At 42.3% G+C, this 14,249-nt stretch overlaps 1 protein-coding gene across 4 annotated transcripts in view; it reads left to right on the top strand.

Moving 5' to 3' along the window:
- Positions 1–1,016: 1,016 nt before the first annotated feature.
- Positions 1,017–14,249, top strand: part of kif13ba (kinesin family member 13Ba) — a 51,719-nt gene continuing 38,486 nt past the window's right edge. For all 4 annotated transcript variants that reach the window (XM_034571534.1, XM_034571541.1, XM_034571549.1 and 1 more), the window contains exons 1-3: positions 1,017–1,032; positions 1,621–2,379; positions 8,661–8,754. In XM_034571534.1, the coding sequence (XP_034427425.1) occupies positions 2,310–2,379; positions 8,661–8,754 (164 nt within the window). In that variant the 5' untranslated portion in view covers positions 1,017–1,032; positions 1,621–2,309. The remainder of the gene's footprint in view (positions 1,033–1,620; positions 2,380–8,660; positions 8,755–14,249) is intronic.

The raw sequence follows: 14,249 nt of genomic DNA on the forward strand, positions 1-14,249 counted from the left end.
TTTCTGCTGATATTCAGTAACTTTACCATCCCCATGGTGCTGGACACAGATAATTATAAAGTATTCACTGATTCCACTGTTCATTTTTAGCAGGTAAGGACACAGTCATTGTTCACTGATACTAAACATTTAATGAATGTCCAAGTTGATCCTGTTCTCTTTTACATTGCAACACTATTTCATTAAAAAGCTGTATGTGTTGTGTAAGGTCGCACAATAATGTCTTGACAATTCTACTAAAATTCAATCAAATTTACTATAATCTGGATGTTAAGACTGTTTGACATAATGTAGTTTGCAAACTGTTTGACAACCAAATCCATCTTTTCAATTCTTCACAATTTTCAAAGAAGCCTGATTCAACAGCAGATTAAGGCAAGTTGATTCCTGTGCAGTGGCGTTGTAGCTGTTCTATTTTTATTTTTTATATATTTGTGAATTAATAAATTTTTTCTTAGTGCAATGTATTTTAGTTTTGTTCCAGTGTTGTGTTGAAGCTACTGTGTTAAAACGTGTTATGGTGTGTCATGAAACTGAACCGATCTAAACTGAACTGAGAGAGTTCGGATTTAATGTGACTGAATCAAATTTATTAAACAGCATTTATTTAGCTTTTTGCACAAGTTTAAAGATTATTGAAAAGAAGTAGTATAACTGTTGGAATATGTATTAATCTCTGTAAGGAGGAATAATGTGATAATATTATTTTCTTTTTGTTTTGATTCATCAAAGTCAGTCAACTTTATTTTAAATTCTGCCATATGTACAGGACATATAAGTAGACATATAAGTATTTTAAACATACAAATACACAACAAATGAGTACACAACACTAAGTACCCTTTAAATCCGCATCTAACTGTATTTAAAGAGTACATGTCTGCTATTTAGTCAATTTCTATTCCTTTGAATAAAATGTTTCAAAAAAAGGTGTATATTTTGAAAATGTTCTTAGGAAGTGAGAAGTTTATTGTTTGGTTTGACAGCGGACACCGGAAGTGTCGCGTGACTGTGGGGTCGTGGACACATCTGGTAACGGGAACCTTTTTCTACCTCGTGTGTTTTCAGGAGGAAGAGCAGAGTCGTTATTTACCAACAGTCCACTGGTCAGCGCGTTAAATCATAACCCGAGTCGTGGCTAACGGAGGCTAAAGGAGGCTAAAGGAGGCTTAAGGAGGCTAACTCAGCGGGTGGGGGGGGCTTGTGTCATGAGCTCCGCTGTGGAAACTGGTCGCAGTGACCTCATCACCACACGTGTTCAGAAGAGACTGCACAAAACAACGAAGTTTCGCTAATTTGCTGATGTTATTTCTAGTTTGAGCTTTCACTGGACTTTAGATTTAAAAGTGAATTTAAAGTGTTAAATGGAACCAAAGGTGGATGTTATTCACCTATTTGTCGGTGTGTGACAGCGCTACAACGAGCGGCATGGGACAATAAAAGCATCCGGGGTAAACAGCTACGCTTTAAGCTAGCTGTCATAGCAAGCTAACTAGCTATCGAAGATAAAATATCGTCTTACCTTTCAGGCTGCCCCGCCATTGTGTTCTTTGTCTCGCCAAAAATAACTCTCACATCTGACTTGAGTCAACGTTTAACCGTCTTGCTTTTACTTTGAAGAAGCAGCGTGGAGGCGGAAGGGCGGATGCTGCTCGTTGCCTGCACCTCGACACACAGAGAGGAGGACACACTCCGCTGGGGAAGCTGCACATCATCGCCGGGCGGTTCTCCGGAGATCTCTCCCCGTTGTACGCCTAGGTTAACGGTGACACCCCTGGGATGAATGCGCCGGGGGATGTAGCTCGAAGGCTGGGTGGTGTTCGGGGATGTTATGTCGCTAAGATGGAGGGACGGAGCTGAAAAGAGACCCTGCTTCTCCCCTGCCGCTGCTCCCCTTCACTTTGCCTGGCAAATTAGCCTGGCTAGCCCGTCGCTCTGTTTTTCCCCTCGCAGATAGCAAACGTTTGTTCAGTCAAATCCACCAGCTGCTGAGATATTCCACACAGTTCACACCTTCCCCGTCTCCTCCAGCCTCCACGGATGTGAATTCGCCGGGAACATGAGCAGGAGAAGAGGATAAGGAGGTTGGCTTCCTGCGGGATTCTGCACAGGCATTTTCTTCTTGGTTTTTCTTCCCGTGGACATGCCTTGTCTATGGAGGAGGGAAGCTGAGCGGAGCTAGCTGGCCGACAAGCCCGGCTAGCGCAACGTTCCCTGGGGTGTTGGATGAGTGCTCAGCTCCAGGGTTAGCTGATTAATTTCGGATCAGCACCACCTATCCCATCCCCTTCCCCGGGTAAGGAGGCAGCATGGGGGAGCCCAGCCTGGACGACGCCAATGTCAAGGTGGCTGTTCGCGTACGGCCCTTCAACAGGAGAGGTGAGGGGGCTGCGGTCTGCTGCACACATTGGTTCAGATTGTTATTGAGACCCTTGCTCAAAGTGCACTTGTGTGAATGGAGACCGCATCTGTCAAGTTTCCGGTTTACATGTCAGATACAGTGACACACACAGACCGAAGGGTCTATCATCATGAATAGAACAATGCAACATCAGTGGTGTTATTCTATCTCAGACCCATATGATGGGTTTGCTAATTACCATCTCACAGAACCATTGTCCACAGGAGACTGCCTTGATTTACTCTCCCCCTGTTTAATTTCCTGGGTGCCATTCAGAATTGGCCTCCCATTAGTGAATTGAGCTGCTGCAGATTAAAAAAAGGATGTGGTCTGGCTGGCACATGGTCGTACAGAGCTGCTATAGGGCTTCCCTTGTGGCCGCCTGCCATCTACAGAGATTTAAAGTCGACTTGCAGTGTGAGATCTACCGTCTAAACTGTCTGGACTCGGTCTCCTTTGCTGGCTCATGCAGATGCCAATAGCTTCTTCTTAATCTGTCACTCGCTGCAACATCAAGGCAACTTCTGTGCTAAAAATAGTGTTTTTCCTTGGTCTTTGCTTTTCCACTGTCATCACTTTCCTCCCTAACATTAGACCAACGCACTCATATCTCCAGTATTTTCCCTGGGGAGATGCATGTCCACTTACATCCTCTTCTCTAATTTTAAAAGCCGGGGTAACAAAGGCACAGTGTTGGACAGATCTGCATGCACGCTCAAATGCTCCGGTCAATTATATTCCAGATTTTCAGTGTCATGGAGGAAGACAAGGATGACATTTCCTGGTCGATTGCCAAGTTGTATTTTTTTGGCCGTGGGAGACCATGTGTCCCATGAAAGGAGGAGGAGAGCTGCCGAGGCAGAGTGGTTGACCAACAACTGACCGAATAAAACAAGCATCCCCTCTCTCTCTCTCTCTCTCTCTCTCTCTCTCTCTCCCCTCTGAGCCAGAGAAGTCGGTCACAAGACCAAGGCAGTAGATTCCCCCACTGTTCCCATTGGCAGCGGTTTACCATGAACTCAAGTGTTGTAAAAACTCTGCAGTGGAAATGACATTTTTGGGTGACAGCTCTTTGCAAGGTTAGACATTTGTTTTGGACACACAAAAATCCGCGTGTATCTGTGAACATCAACCATGAGTCAGTATGCTGGGTGTTTATGAAGACAGTGGTGACACAGAGAAGTAGAGGACAGATACGCTCTTTCAGAATTCGCTCTCAGATCAGGTGTATTTGGATTAACAGAGGTAGAGAGTAACTATAAATGCATTTCTTATTACAGCCACATCCCTTTTATTACCTCCTTGTCGGAGGTAATAAAAGGGATGTGGCTGACTGTTTGCCTTTTGTTGGTCTGTTTGATTTTCAGCAGGATTACACTATTACTACTGAAATGGATTTCCACGAAACTTGGTGGAAGGATGGGTCATGGTCCTAAAAAGAACGATTACATTTTGGCATGGTTTCAGACAAAGATAGGGAGATATCTCTCTAAATTTCGAGATAGGGTGTTTAGTTTTTCATAATTTTAAAGGATTTCCCAAGCAATAATACAATGAAAATAATTATTTTGCCCCTTTCCCACTGGTCAAAAAACCCCACTAACATCTGCTAACATCTGACTTTTGCCTGCAATGGGAATGGATACAATCAATACTCACTCCCAGGTCGAATGACTCTGCTGTAGGCACACGTTTTAAATGGCTCTTGCTCTGATCGGCAGTTATGGAAAGAAGACACCCGGGTGAAAGTGCTAATTTGGCATTTCCTCTACTGGCAATGGGAAAGGAGTTAATCCCCTTTTTTAGCAGGTTTACGAGCATTTAAAAAATAATAAAACACAATTTTGGTGTAAAAGAGGTTTATGAGTGTGTGTAATTTTGTGCGGCTTGATTGAATTTAAGGGGACTGTTGCGTTGAGCCTTGTCAGAAGTACAGTATGTGCTGTACTGAGTGTCATTCTAGTTTCCAACAGTTGCTGTGTCCCTGATGCTTCTCCTCTCCTGTCCGTGTGTTCTCTGAGGTGACGGCAAGCTGTCAGCCAGGATCATTTAACTTATACCATCATCTCCCCTTTTAAGTTTCCTCCAATTCTAGTGTGGGACAATGTTTCAAAAAGCTGAATTACAGCGTTATTAAACACTTTCCACACAGATGAGAGTTTACTCTGATGGCGGCCTTGAATCAAGTTTGTAAACTAGTTTAGTATCAAACCTAAAGCAAATTTCAGAGGTTGATGTGATGCTGGTTTGAAGCCAACTGTTGTTGTTGCTTCATAAAGATAAGCAGGGACAACATGGTGTTTGCTGACAGTTGTATGTGCTTAGTTAATTTCTTTCCTCCTGGCTACAGTTACATTTTTTTTAAAGTTGCCTGCATCATTAGCACCTGCAACACATGACCAGCTACACTGTTGCAAGGTATCAAGCATGCAAGACTTCCTCCATCAGCATTGTGCGTCTTCCATTGCTCAGCATAGAATAATCAAATCATGATTTTGGTAAAAGAGACCAGAAGGCAAATTGATGGCTTCCTGTAGCCAGTGGGTTTGGAAGCAGCAGTGCCACGTTTCCAGCCGTTCTGAATTGCTTTCTTTCTAGTTTCTCTGACTGAATAGGACTTCTGTCCACATCTACCAGTGTTGAGACTTGAATGATTTGAGATAACCAGCCAAAAGACATGTCAGCTGAGAGAAACAAAAAAAACCCCATCTTCAATCACATTTACCTTCTGAAAGGGTAACACTTAGAAGAGAAAAAAAAAATCTCATCAGCCATTAGAGATGTTGTTCTCCATGCTCACATTCACATCTCTGCACTGCTCAGTCTTGTCCAGGCACCTCTATTCCTTTGTCTGGTGCTGCTGTCAGTTGCTTCAGGACACAGTAGCCATGGTTGTGGGAGGGCTGAAGATTACTCATTCACTTTCCTCTCTCACATTTCCTCAGCAGCGGTAATTCAGACCTGGGACACTGTAATATTAAGCAGGCTTCTTTTACCTCGAGGCCACTGTCCCTGTGTATCCCAGGTTGAGGAGGAGATGTGGTGTAGCTGCCTGGCTGAACAAAGGCAGGAAGGGAGTGAGTCTGAATGAATATTTGCTAAAGTTGCGTAATGCCCCTTGTTCCCATGGCTGTGGCCTTCGAAGAACGGAGCAACCCCAGGCGTAGCAACGGCAGTACTCTGGTCAATCGGCTGATGTCAGGGCTGTTGTGCCAAAACCTCAGCACCGGTAGCCCAGGGAAGGACCGGAGAGAAAGCCAGTGGAAAGTGGGAGCCGCTTATGGAGCAAGGAAAGGCAGATAACAATGGGTACATTTATCCTCTCAACCACACCGCATCACACTTTCCCTACTGCTGAGGAGGAAGCCCAGCTGCAGAACTATGGGCATGTGGGTGATGTAGGCAGCAGCAGGGGAGAGAGCAGAGCAGAACAGAACATTTCCTCCCTCATCCCCCATTTGTCTGTGTTACTCCCCATCTTATTGAACTTAATCTCTTTCTTTCTCCCTCACTGTCCCTTCCTCTCCTCTGGTTCACTTTCCATTTTAGCTTTCTAGTGTCCGACAGCTGAAGAATTAGAGGGCGATTCATGTCTGTGACCGGTGACACCAAGTTTCCATAGCTCTACCTCTTTTCCTCCCAGTAACAGCAATGTTGAGCCTCTTTAAATAGATACTCCAGCCCTAAATCCCCACTCGTCCTGGTTTGAAAGGGCATGGTTAACCTCAGATATATAGAACTGCTCTGGTTGAGATTCGCTATAGTGTCATCCCTAATCAGACTAATGGTAGTGAATTTTGACTGTGGCTGGGAATTTAAACTCATCATTTTTAGCCATTCAGAAGAGGTGGTAAACTTGTGAACCCACCGTGTACAGATAAAGTGGACATTTGCATGTGAGATTGTTAGGAAAACGTGCTAATAATAATAATATGATAAAAACACACCCCGTCGACCACCTGCAAAGCAGTTCGAAACACTCTTGGCAGAAACAGAGGGGCAGTAGTATGGCCTGGTACCGTTCGGTTACGATGGCTTCTTGCAAAAGCACACATCATCAACAAATCAATAAGTTGTCTGCTGGAATCCGAAAAGGTTTATTTCAATTTTCTCTGTCTATAAACTGTCATGATCAAGCCTGTGTGGTGCATTGATTATTTAGAATAGTGTAGTATTTCTTTCAACTGCCAATTACTGATAATTTTTTTATCTGCATTTGTTTGTTAGTTTGCAAAAACTACTCAACCTATATCCATGAAATCACCCAAGGGGAAACCCCTAAAATTTTGTGTGGATTTGGGAATAGTTTTTCATTGTGAGATTGGTAAGAAAAATAGTTTTTTTTATAAAATTTTCCTTGATTTCTCAGAGAATGATTCATAGATCCTAATGAAAAAAATCTGGCATCTTTAGGTGACTGATATTTATGTGTGTGATACTATTAAAATGCGGATCCTTTGTATTTAAATGTGGTTTGAGAAGGAGACTGTTGGGCCTTGGAGGAGGTATGGGCTCTCTGAATGCCATTCTAGTTTTCTGTACATGCAAATCTCTGCTTCAGAGACACCAGGTAATATTGCTTTTGAAAGTTCTTGTAGAAGAAAGGGATTAAAACCACAGAATACTTTTCCTGTCTCAGCGCATTCCCACTGCATAATAATGATTATCAACAGCCATCTGGGGCATGATTAACTGATAAAAATCTTAAACAGTCTACATGTTTATACTGGGCACATGGTGATGTAAATATGGTGCTAAGATACAGAGCACACTTGGCAGTAATGATTCACCTTTGGAAAAGAATTGTCAGTTCCTTCTGAGTGGACATTGAGCAGGAACGGTCACTTGTTTACATGTGAGCCCTGAACCAGGTCTTACATTTGAAGGACAGTGGTTATTATCAGAGGGTTTCCTCACTGATGTTGTGTCCTTGAGCAAATGCTGATTTGCAGCGCAGGGAGTGCTGTGACCTCTGACCCCCTTGTAAAAGGGGTCACAATAGAAGAGGATATCCCTACCAGGGGCAACACGGGGGGCATAGGTTCCTGAGCTCTGTCTCTAACTTCTATCTCTGGCTTTTATTGCCTGCTTTTACAAACAAGCTCCCTAATGAAGGAGAAAATCACGTGGGTGAATTGTTATCGATGTTTCAAATTTTCACACCCAGTTAAAAAAGTTTCATTTAAAAAATAAAAAAAAAAACTATCATCCCAGTCAGGCCCTAACACATACTTTTTATGACTGTAATGAATTGTCTTTTAAGTATTTCAGTTGCTGGGGCCTAAAAAATAATGGTAGCCTGCAGCTGATACATTTGTCTGCTTTGAAGTAAGCAGTTATTAAAATACATTTATTTTTTTGTTGGTTTTCTGAATGACCAGTTCTGCCAGATACTGGATGCCCAGGATGTGTTGGCAGGACTTGGCCTGTGTCGACAACCATCATTAGGTCTCATTGGCAAAGACAGATGAATGGAGAGTCTTTGCAGCCTCATGAATTTACAGTGCGGTCCATGTTGATATTTTCCAAAGCTTCTGCTGGTGACTTAAACAGCAAGGCTTCTATTAGAACGTTATACGACTGAATCTGCTATGAAAACAACCTAAATATGCAACGGTTTAAACGTATGAACACTGTCAGTTATCTGTTTTAAATTTGTGGAAAAGCATTCAGTTACGCTGTTTAAGTCTTTCTTAAATTTTTATAGGAAACGTGGCATTTTTTTTCTGATGGGACAGCGGAACTGTAAAAGGCAAAACTACAACCTTGATGAAGTAGCCTCAATGATCAACATTATATAGTGTCTTGTAAAGCCACATAAATATGAGTGGACAACGCATTAGCACCACTCCTTAGGTTCAAAGCATTTGGTGTTTTGAAGGCACAGTGTTTTATCATGACACAAACAGGTCAGTAAAGGACATCCTCAGGTGTGTGTTTGTTTTGATAAAGACTGTTTTGTTGGTTAGCCTAAAGGTCACTCCCAAGGTAAAAGGTCATCTTTAGAGTTACTGTTTAATGCTAAATATTTCATGTCTAAACATCAAGTAGAAAAAAATGTGGCTTGTCAAATTTGGCAGCTTTATTTCCACCATGGGAAAGACTTAGGGGAAGATACATGTAGCTGTTTTGGGAATGGTGACTACATCTGTGGTTACATGACACATTCTGCTCTGTTTTATGAAGTAGAGCTAGACATGTTTAGGTTGTTGTGAGGTCCAGTGATTTTAAAACTAACTGTGTGTCGTCTGATCCACAGAAAAGGAACTGAACACTAAATGTGTTGTGGAGATGGTGAAGAACCAGACGATCCTCCACCCTGGGGGAACCAACCTTGGCAAAGCAGACCCGAGGTATGTTTGTCGCCTGACGACATTTTGTGTCCACATTAATTAATTTATTCTTTTCATGCACACATCATTATCATCCAACCGTGCTTATATATACATCCACCCTCCTTTGATATTTTTCCCCTGAGTTGTTCAGTGCATTACAGCATATAGCTTCTGTAGCACCACGTGAAGACTTGTTGATGTTTTTATACATTAAATTGATTATTTTTCTTGCATTTATCAAACATAAGATGATTTACATGTCACAGTGAATTTTCAAGCTGCGACCCACCCTATGTGAGAACGTGTGTTGGGTGGGTGGGGGGCATGATGTGGAACAATGCAGGTGCATGCAGGTGTTCTGAAAACACTGGGAAGTTGGATCTTGTTTGTCCTGTTTGCTCCTGTTTGTTGACTGTCACAGCTCATGCAAACCTTGAGCTTTAAAAACCCAATTTTTCTAATTGATGAAATGTCCCTTAATAATTGTACTCCTTCTTGGAGTCATAAAATACTCGTACCTAAATAAACAGACATGATAGACATATTTTTTTTTATTTATTATGGTTGGATCTTTCCCAGTATGATTATCTCCAGTGTGAATTGAAAATATAAATACAATAAGATTCAATGCACCTAAGACTAGAACCTGTCTGACAGTTATCATGTTGAAGTTTTCTTGAGTATCAAAGTCTTCCAGTCAGTTTAACTGTCAACGCACTGTAAATAAGATCCATTACTGCCTAATGCCAAGTTTATACTCGCTTTTCCCTTCCTTCGTCGTTTCTCAGAATAGGTGTCACTAAGCTGGCGCACGTCTGTCACACAGCGTTGTTTCAGCTTTTTGTGCACCTCCTAACTTACTTGGCGCAGGCCAGCACATACACAAACATGGACTGAGCTGCAGACAAGAGAATGCGAACTGGTCAGTCTCTAGAGAAATCTCTATGCTTCCTCAATAATGTCATAATGAAGGAGCATAGAGATTCTTAGAGAGCTCCTGGAAGGAGATTGCATAGACTGTAGGTAAAGACGAGGCATTCAGCAGGAAACCATGGAAAACAACTCAAGTCCTAAGTGGTGCTCCTGGTGGGCAGTCTGTGCCAAAACCTTCTGTGTTACCTCTTCTTGTTACCTTTTTCTAGCGGTGTGGTTGTAGTTTCTCAGCGGCGATAACAATCGTGCCTGAGAAAAACTTCACCGCGCGAACGTCACAATTGGCTCACTCAATGACCAATCTGTCAAACATAACCACAGCTTTTCTCTGCATTCGTTAAACAGTTCCAATTTGCCAAAATGTGAATGGATGGCGATGACGACAGGGAGTGTTTGGGGCTTGCAGTTATCTTGATTTTATCTGAGGGGGAGCCCACACTGTCAGACTTCAATAACCCTCTCTAAACTACAGTAACTACTCACAGCCATGGGACTCTGTAGCTTCCTATCAGCTGCCACAGGTCACTTTCTATTGGCCTCATCACACACACACACAGTTTGTATTGTCCATATAATCCATACTGCAAACCTCGAAACATTTCTTGTGTCCATTCCCTGACCTCTTCTTAAAAGGCGCGTGTCTAATTTGTTTGGAATGTCCCATTATAATTATGACGTAATTTTTGGCTGGAAGCTGACTGACCAGCTGCTTACTAGAGACAGGTGTATTCCAACACAAGTCACTTGTTTCCCCTCTCTTTCACTCTCACCTCCATGTCGTTAGTCAGCGGCTGTTAGTGGGTAATGCTGAATTGTGCTCAGGGTCTAGAGTCTCTCAGTGACTGCACTGAAGAAGGCCTGAGATCCTATTAATTGTGGTTGCATCTGGCAGAACAGGAATGTGTGCATGAGTTCAGTGTGTCTGTCTGAGCGAGGGAATGTTTCGGCAACGATCACACCCCGCGAACCAAATGTGAAGCTAATCTTCTCATCTATAATGAAAAAGCTCTTATGAATTAAAGTTTTTTGTTCTGATTAAGCCAGTAGGCTCTGCTCCTCTGTCGATCCACTATCTTGGAGGAAAGCGGCTAAGTCGGAAGAAAGATCTCCTTGTGACTGGTGGAGAGGATCAGAAATGGTGAATAATGTCGGCTTCAGGCAGAGGTTCAGGAGCAGACAGCAGCAGTAGTGTGTGTGTTTGAGACAGGATCAGTGAGACGCAGGCAAAACAGAGACAGCTACACAAGAAAAAAACGACTCCACTCTGCTCCACACTTCCCTCTCTATCAAGCCATAACTCCCCACCGCCCAGCTTCCTCCCTTTTTTCTTAACTCTTCCGTTTCCGTGGCAACACAGGGGGAGGTTAACTCAGGGTCGCTGTCAGTGACCGTGGAGCCCCTTCCTTGAGTGAGGACATGATGGTAGAGGGGGAAAAACCCTAATTTACTCGAGCATCTGTCGACCATAAACTTCTCTCGATGACTTTTATGTTGGACAGAACAAGAGCGGAGCTGTAGTGTCTCAGTCTGTGTCTTGGTGACAAAAGAGCGAGGAAGCAGCAGCAGGAGGATGGGCTGACTGACTGCTGCCCTCCGCGTGCAGATGTCATTTTCCTTTGGTTTACATTTACACAGTGTACATTGGATCATTATGTTTTTACGCAGCGTTTCACTTGGTTGTTAAAAGTTGAGAAAGTTTGCCGTGCATAGAGGAAGTGTGCTGTAAAGTTAGGATGTTGCAGTTGCAAGTTGTTTGCTTAAGCTATCTGATTTACCACAAGGATGCCCTTTGTTTAAAACTTGGAAGACATACACCACCAGTTCACCTCCATTCTACCAGTTTTATTTACATTTCAGTCCAAGTCCATTGAATAATCGTAAATGTTAAAGGTTTAAAAAAATTATATTGATTCTATTTTAAAAAACAACCACTAAACATATTTGCACATAACTGGTGGAAGGATGGGCCAAGAAATGGGCCAACTCATTTGATTTTAGGGCGGATCAAGGATATACGACATTGTGGGAAAGGGATGTTTTTTGACATTTCCACAGATTTCCAAGAGAATAATTCATGGGTTTTGATTTATAAAAAAAGTCTATATCTACCAGCGTGTGCAATTTGATGCAGCTTGATTGAATTTACATAAATGGACAGTTTGACTTTGACCAAGGTATGTGCTTGAGTGCCATTCTAGTTTGTTCTATGCTTTAGTTTCACAGTATACTGAGACATTACATTTTGTAGATTCAGCAACAACTGAAAAACTGACTTATGATGCATCTGTGGCTTTAAGGGATAGTTCACTGAAAAATTAAAATACACTCATCTACTCACCACTATGCCGATGAAGGGGTGGGTGAAGTGTGTGAGTCCGCAAAAGTAAACTTTGTAGCAGCCGAATCTGATACAATTGATGTAACTGCTGACCGAGACGTATAAAACAACAGAAAAAACCTAACATGCGTCCATATTGCTCGTGTGGGTTCATCCAATTGTCCGCAAGCCCCGACATTTATATTCAACTCGAAACAAGGTCATTTACACCATGTTCTAATCCTAAATGTCCGCTGATATCTCCCTACGAGGTGCATTCACAGACCCTCGGACACACCATCGTGTAGCTAAATCTGATAGCTTAGCCACTCCGGTGGACTTTTAGGCTTAAAACACCACACGAGCAGTATGGAGGCATGTTATGTTTTTTCTGTTGTTCTATTATGTCTGAAGTACAGGTCACCATTGACTTCAATTGTATCGGATTCGGCTGAAACAAAGTTTACCTCTGAGATAAAGTGTTTCTTGGACTCAAACACTTCACCCACTCCTCCATCATCATAGTGGTAAGTAGATAATGAGTGAATATTCATTTTTCAGTGAACTATCCCTTTTATGGCAAAAATGAACAGGATTGTCTGAATGACTCAAAGATTCTCTGTTAATTTAACCAACAAAACTGATTTGAACCAACAAAAAGATTTCCTATGAACTGATTGGATGTGATAGACAGACATTTTTCAATAAGCAGCAAGACGTCAGACCGTTCTTCACTGTAGCACAGCAGCACCAACATTAATAACATTTGACGCCAGAGGCCAAAAGTTGTCTGTTGCCATGTTCAAATATCATAACTCTCAACTGGCATAACACAGCTCAGAACTGTAGTGACACTTAAAACATCCACAGACTATTTTTGTAGATGGATTCTAAAAAATGAATAATTTGAAATGTCCTCACTTTAAGGTTGTTTACTTTATTTTTTTTTAAGTTAAGTTTTTCCTTCATCCTCTGTGTGCTCTTCTTGTTGGCCTGATTCAGTTTTTCCGCCAGTAGCGCTCTCTGGGCAGGCCAGATTTAAGTTCCTCATGCTGCCACCCTGAGTGACTCACCACAGTGCTGACATTAATCCTGTCTCATGGAGTATTTTGATTCCTTTAAGCACTGTTTAGAGAAGACATGGTTTACATGGTTTTCTTTGCCATCTGGGGATAGAAAATCTTGTATTGCCTCATAAATCGTATTCTGTCTCCTATCTGTTTTTCCAACCGCCCTGCCTGAATCACTTTGGTTAAATCACTCACCTGACCTCCAGGGATGTTTTAACCTCCAGAGTTGGAACTGCTGGGTTAGGTCACTGTGTGCTAGTGTGTCTGATAAGCAGCAGACTGCTCACCTCTGTGCAGCTGTGTGGTTACACACTGCAGTCTGCATGATAACCTGAGGCTGTTTGCATTGGACTGGTGAAGCTGGATGTTGACACACTCTCAGGTCCTGTCAGATGTCAATGAGGCAAACACAAGTGCCTTGGTTGCCGAGGCGATGTACAAAAGAGACTGTGGCCTTGTATCATGGACACGCACATTTTTCTGTGTATCAGCATGTGTGTGAGGTATATGTTGTGTAATAGTACTCAATAATACCTGTGTTTAAAGTATACAGTATATCTGTGAATGAAGAAAGGTGATATTGAGGTCAAGTGTTTGACCAGTGCAGTCTGAAGGAACCATATGAGGTTGTGAGTTCTTTACAGGCCTCTAACATAATGACAGCGCTAATTAAAGAGTGATAATCATTGACAGGCCCCTGTGGCATGGTTTCTCCAGTATCTTGCTTGCTTTGAATTTATTTGATTTGACTAAGTCACACTCAACAGTGCTGATGAATCCATGAAACCTGAATTTACAAAATCATAATGGTACTGCAAACATTCTGCAGCACATGCTTGTGAGTGTGTGTTGAGTTCATGTGCATGTGGTAACTTGGGCATCTGAGAATCGTCATACGAGCTGAGCAATATTTCATGCATTCACACGTTCACAGATCAAAAATCTGATTATAGAGGAGAAAATGCAAGCAAAATTTGTGTTCTGATAATAAGACTGATGACGTTTTTTAGGCTGTTAAGCAGCTCAGTGGACATTGGACTTTGTGAGCAGATACTGAGCTGTAATGTAAACACATCAATGTTGTCCCTGACCATAAACCAGTGAAATATGTTAATTGGTTACCATAGTCACCACTGCCTGTGATGTAAGGACCATTTTCAGCCATGGATATTGATCCTTCATAGTCAGACAAC

This window comes from Hippoglossus hippoglossus, chromosome 3 (assembly GCF_009819705.1).
Source record: "Hippoglossus hippoglossus isolate fHipHip1 chromosome 3, fHipHip1.pri, whole genome shotgun sequence".
Taxonomy (NCBI): domain Eukaryota; kingdom Metazoa; phylum Chordata; class Actinopteri; order Pleuronectiformes; family Pleuronectidae; genus Hippoglossus; species Hippoglossus hippoglossus.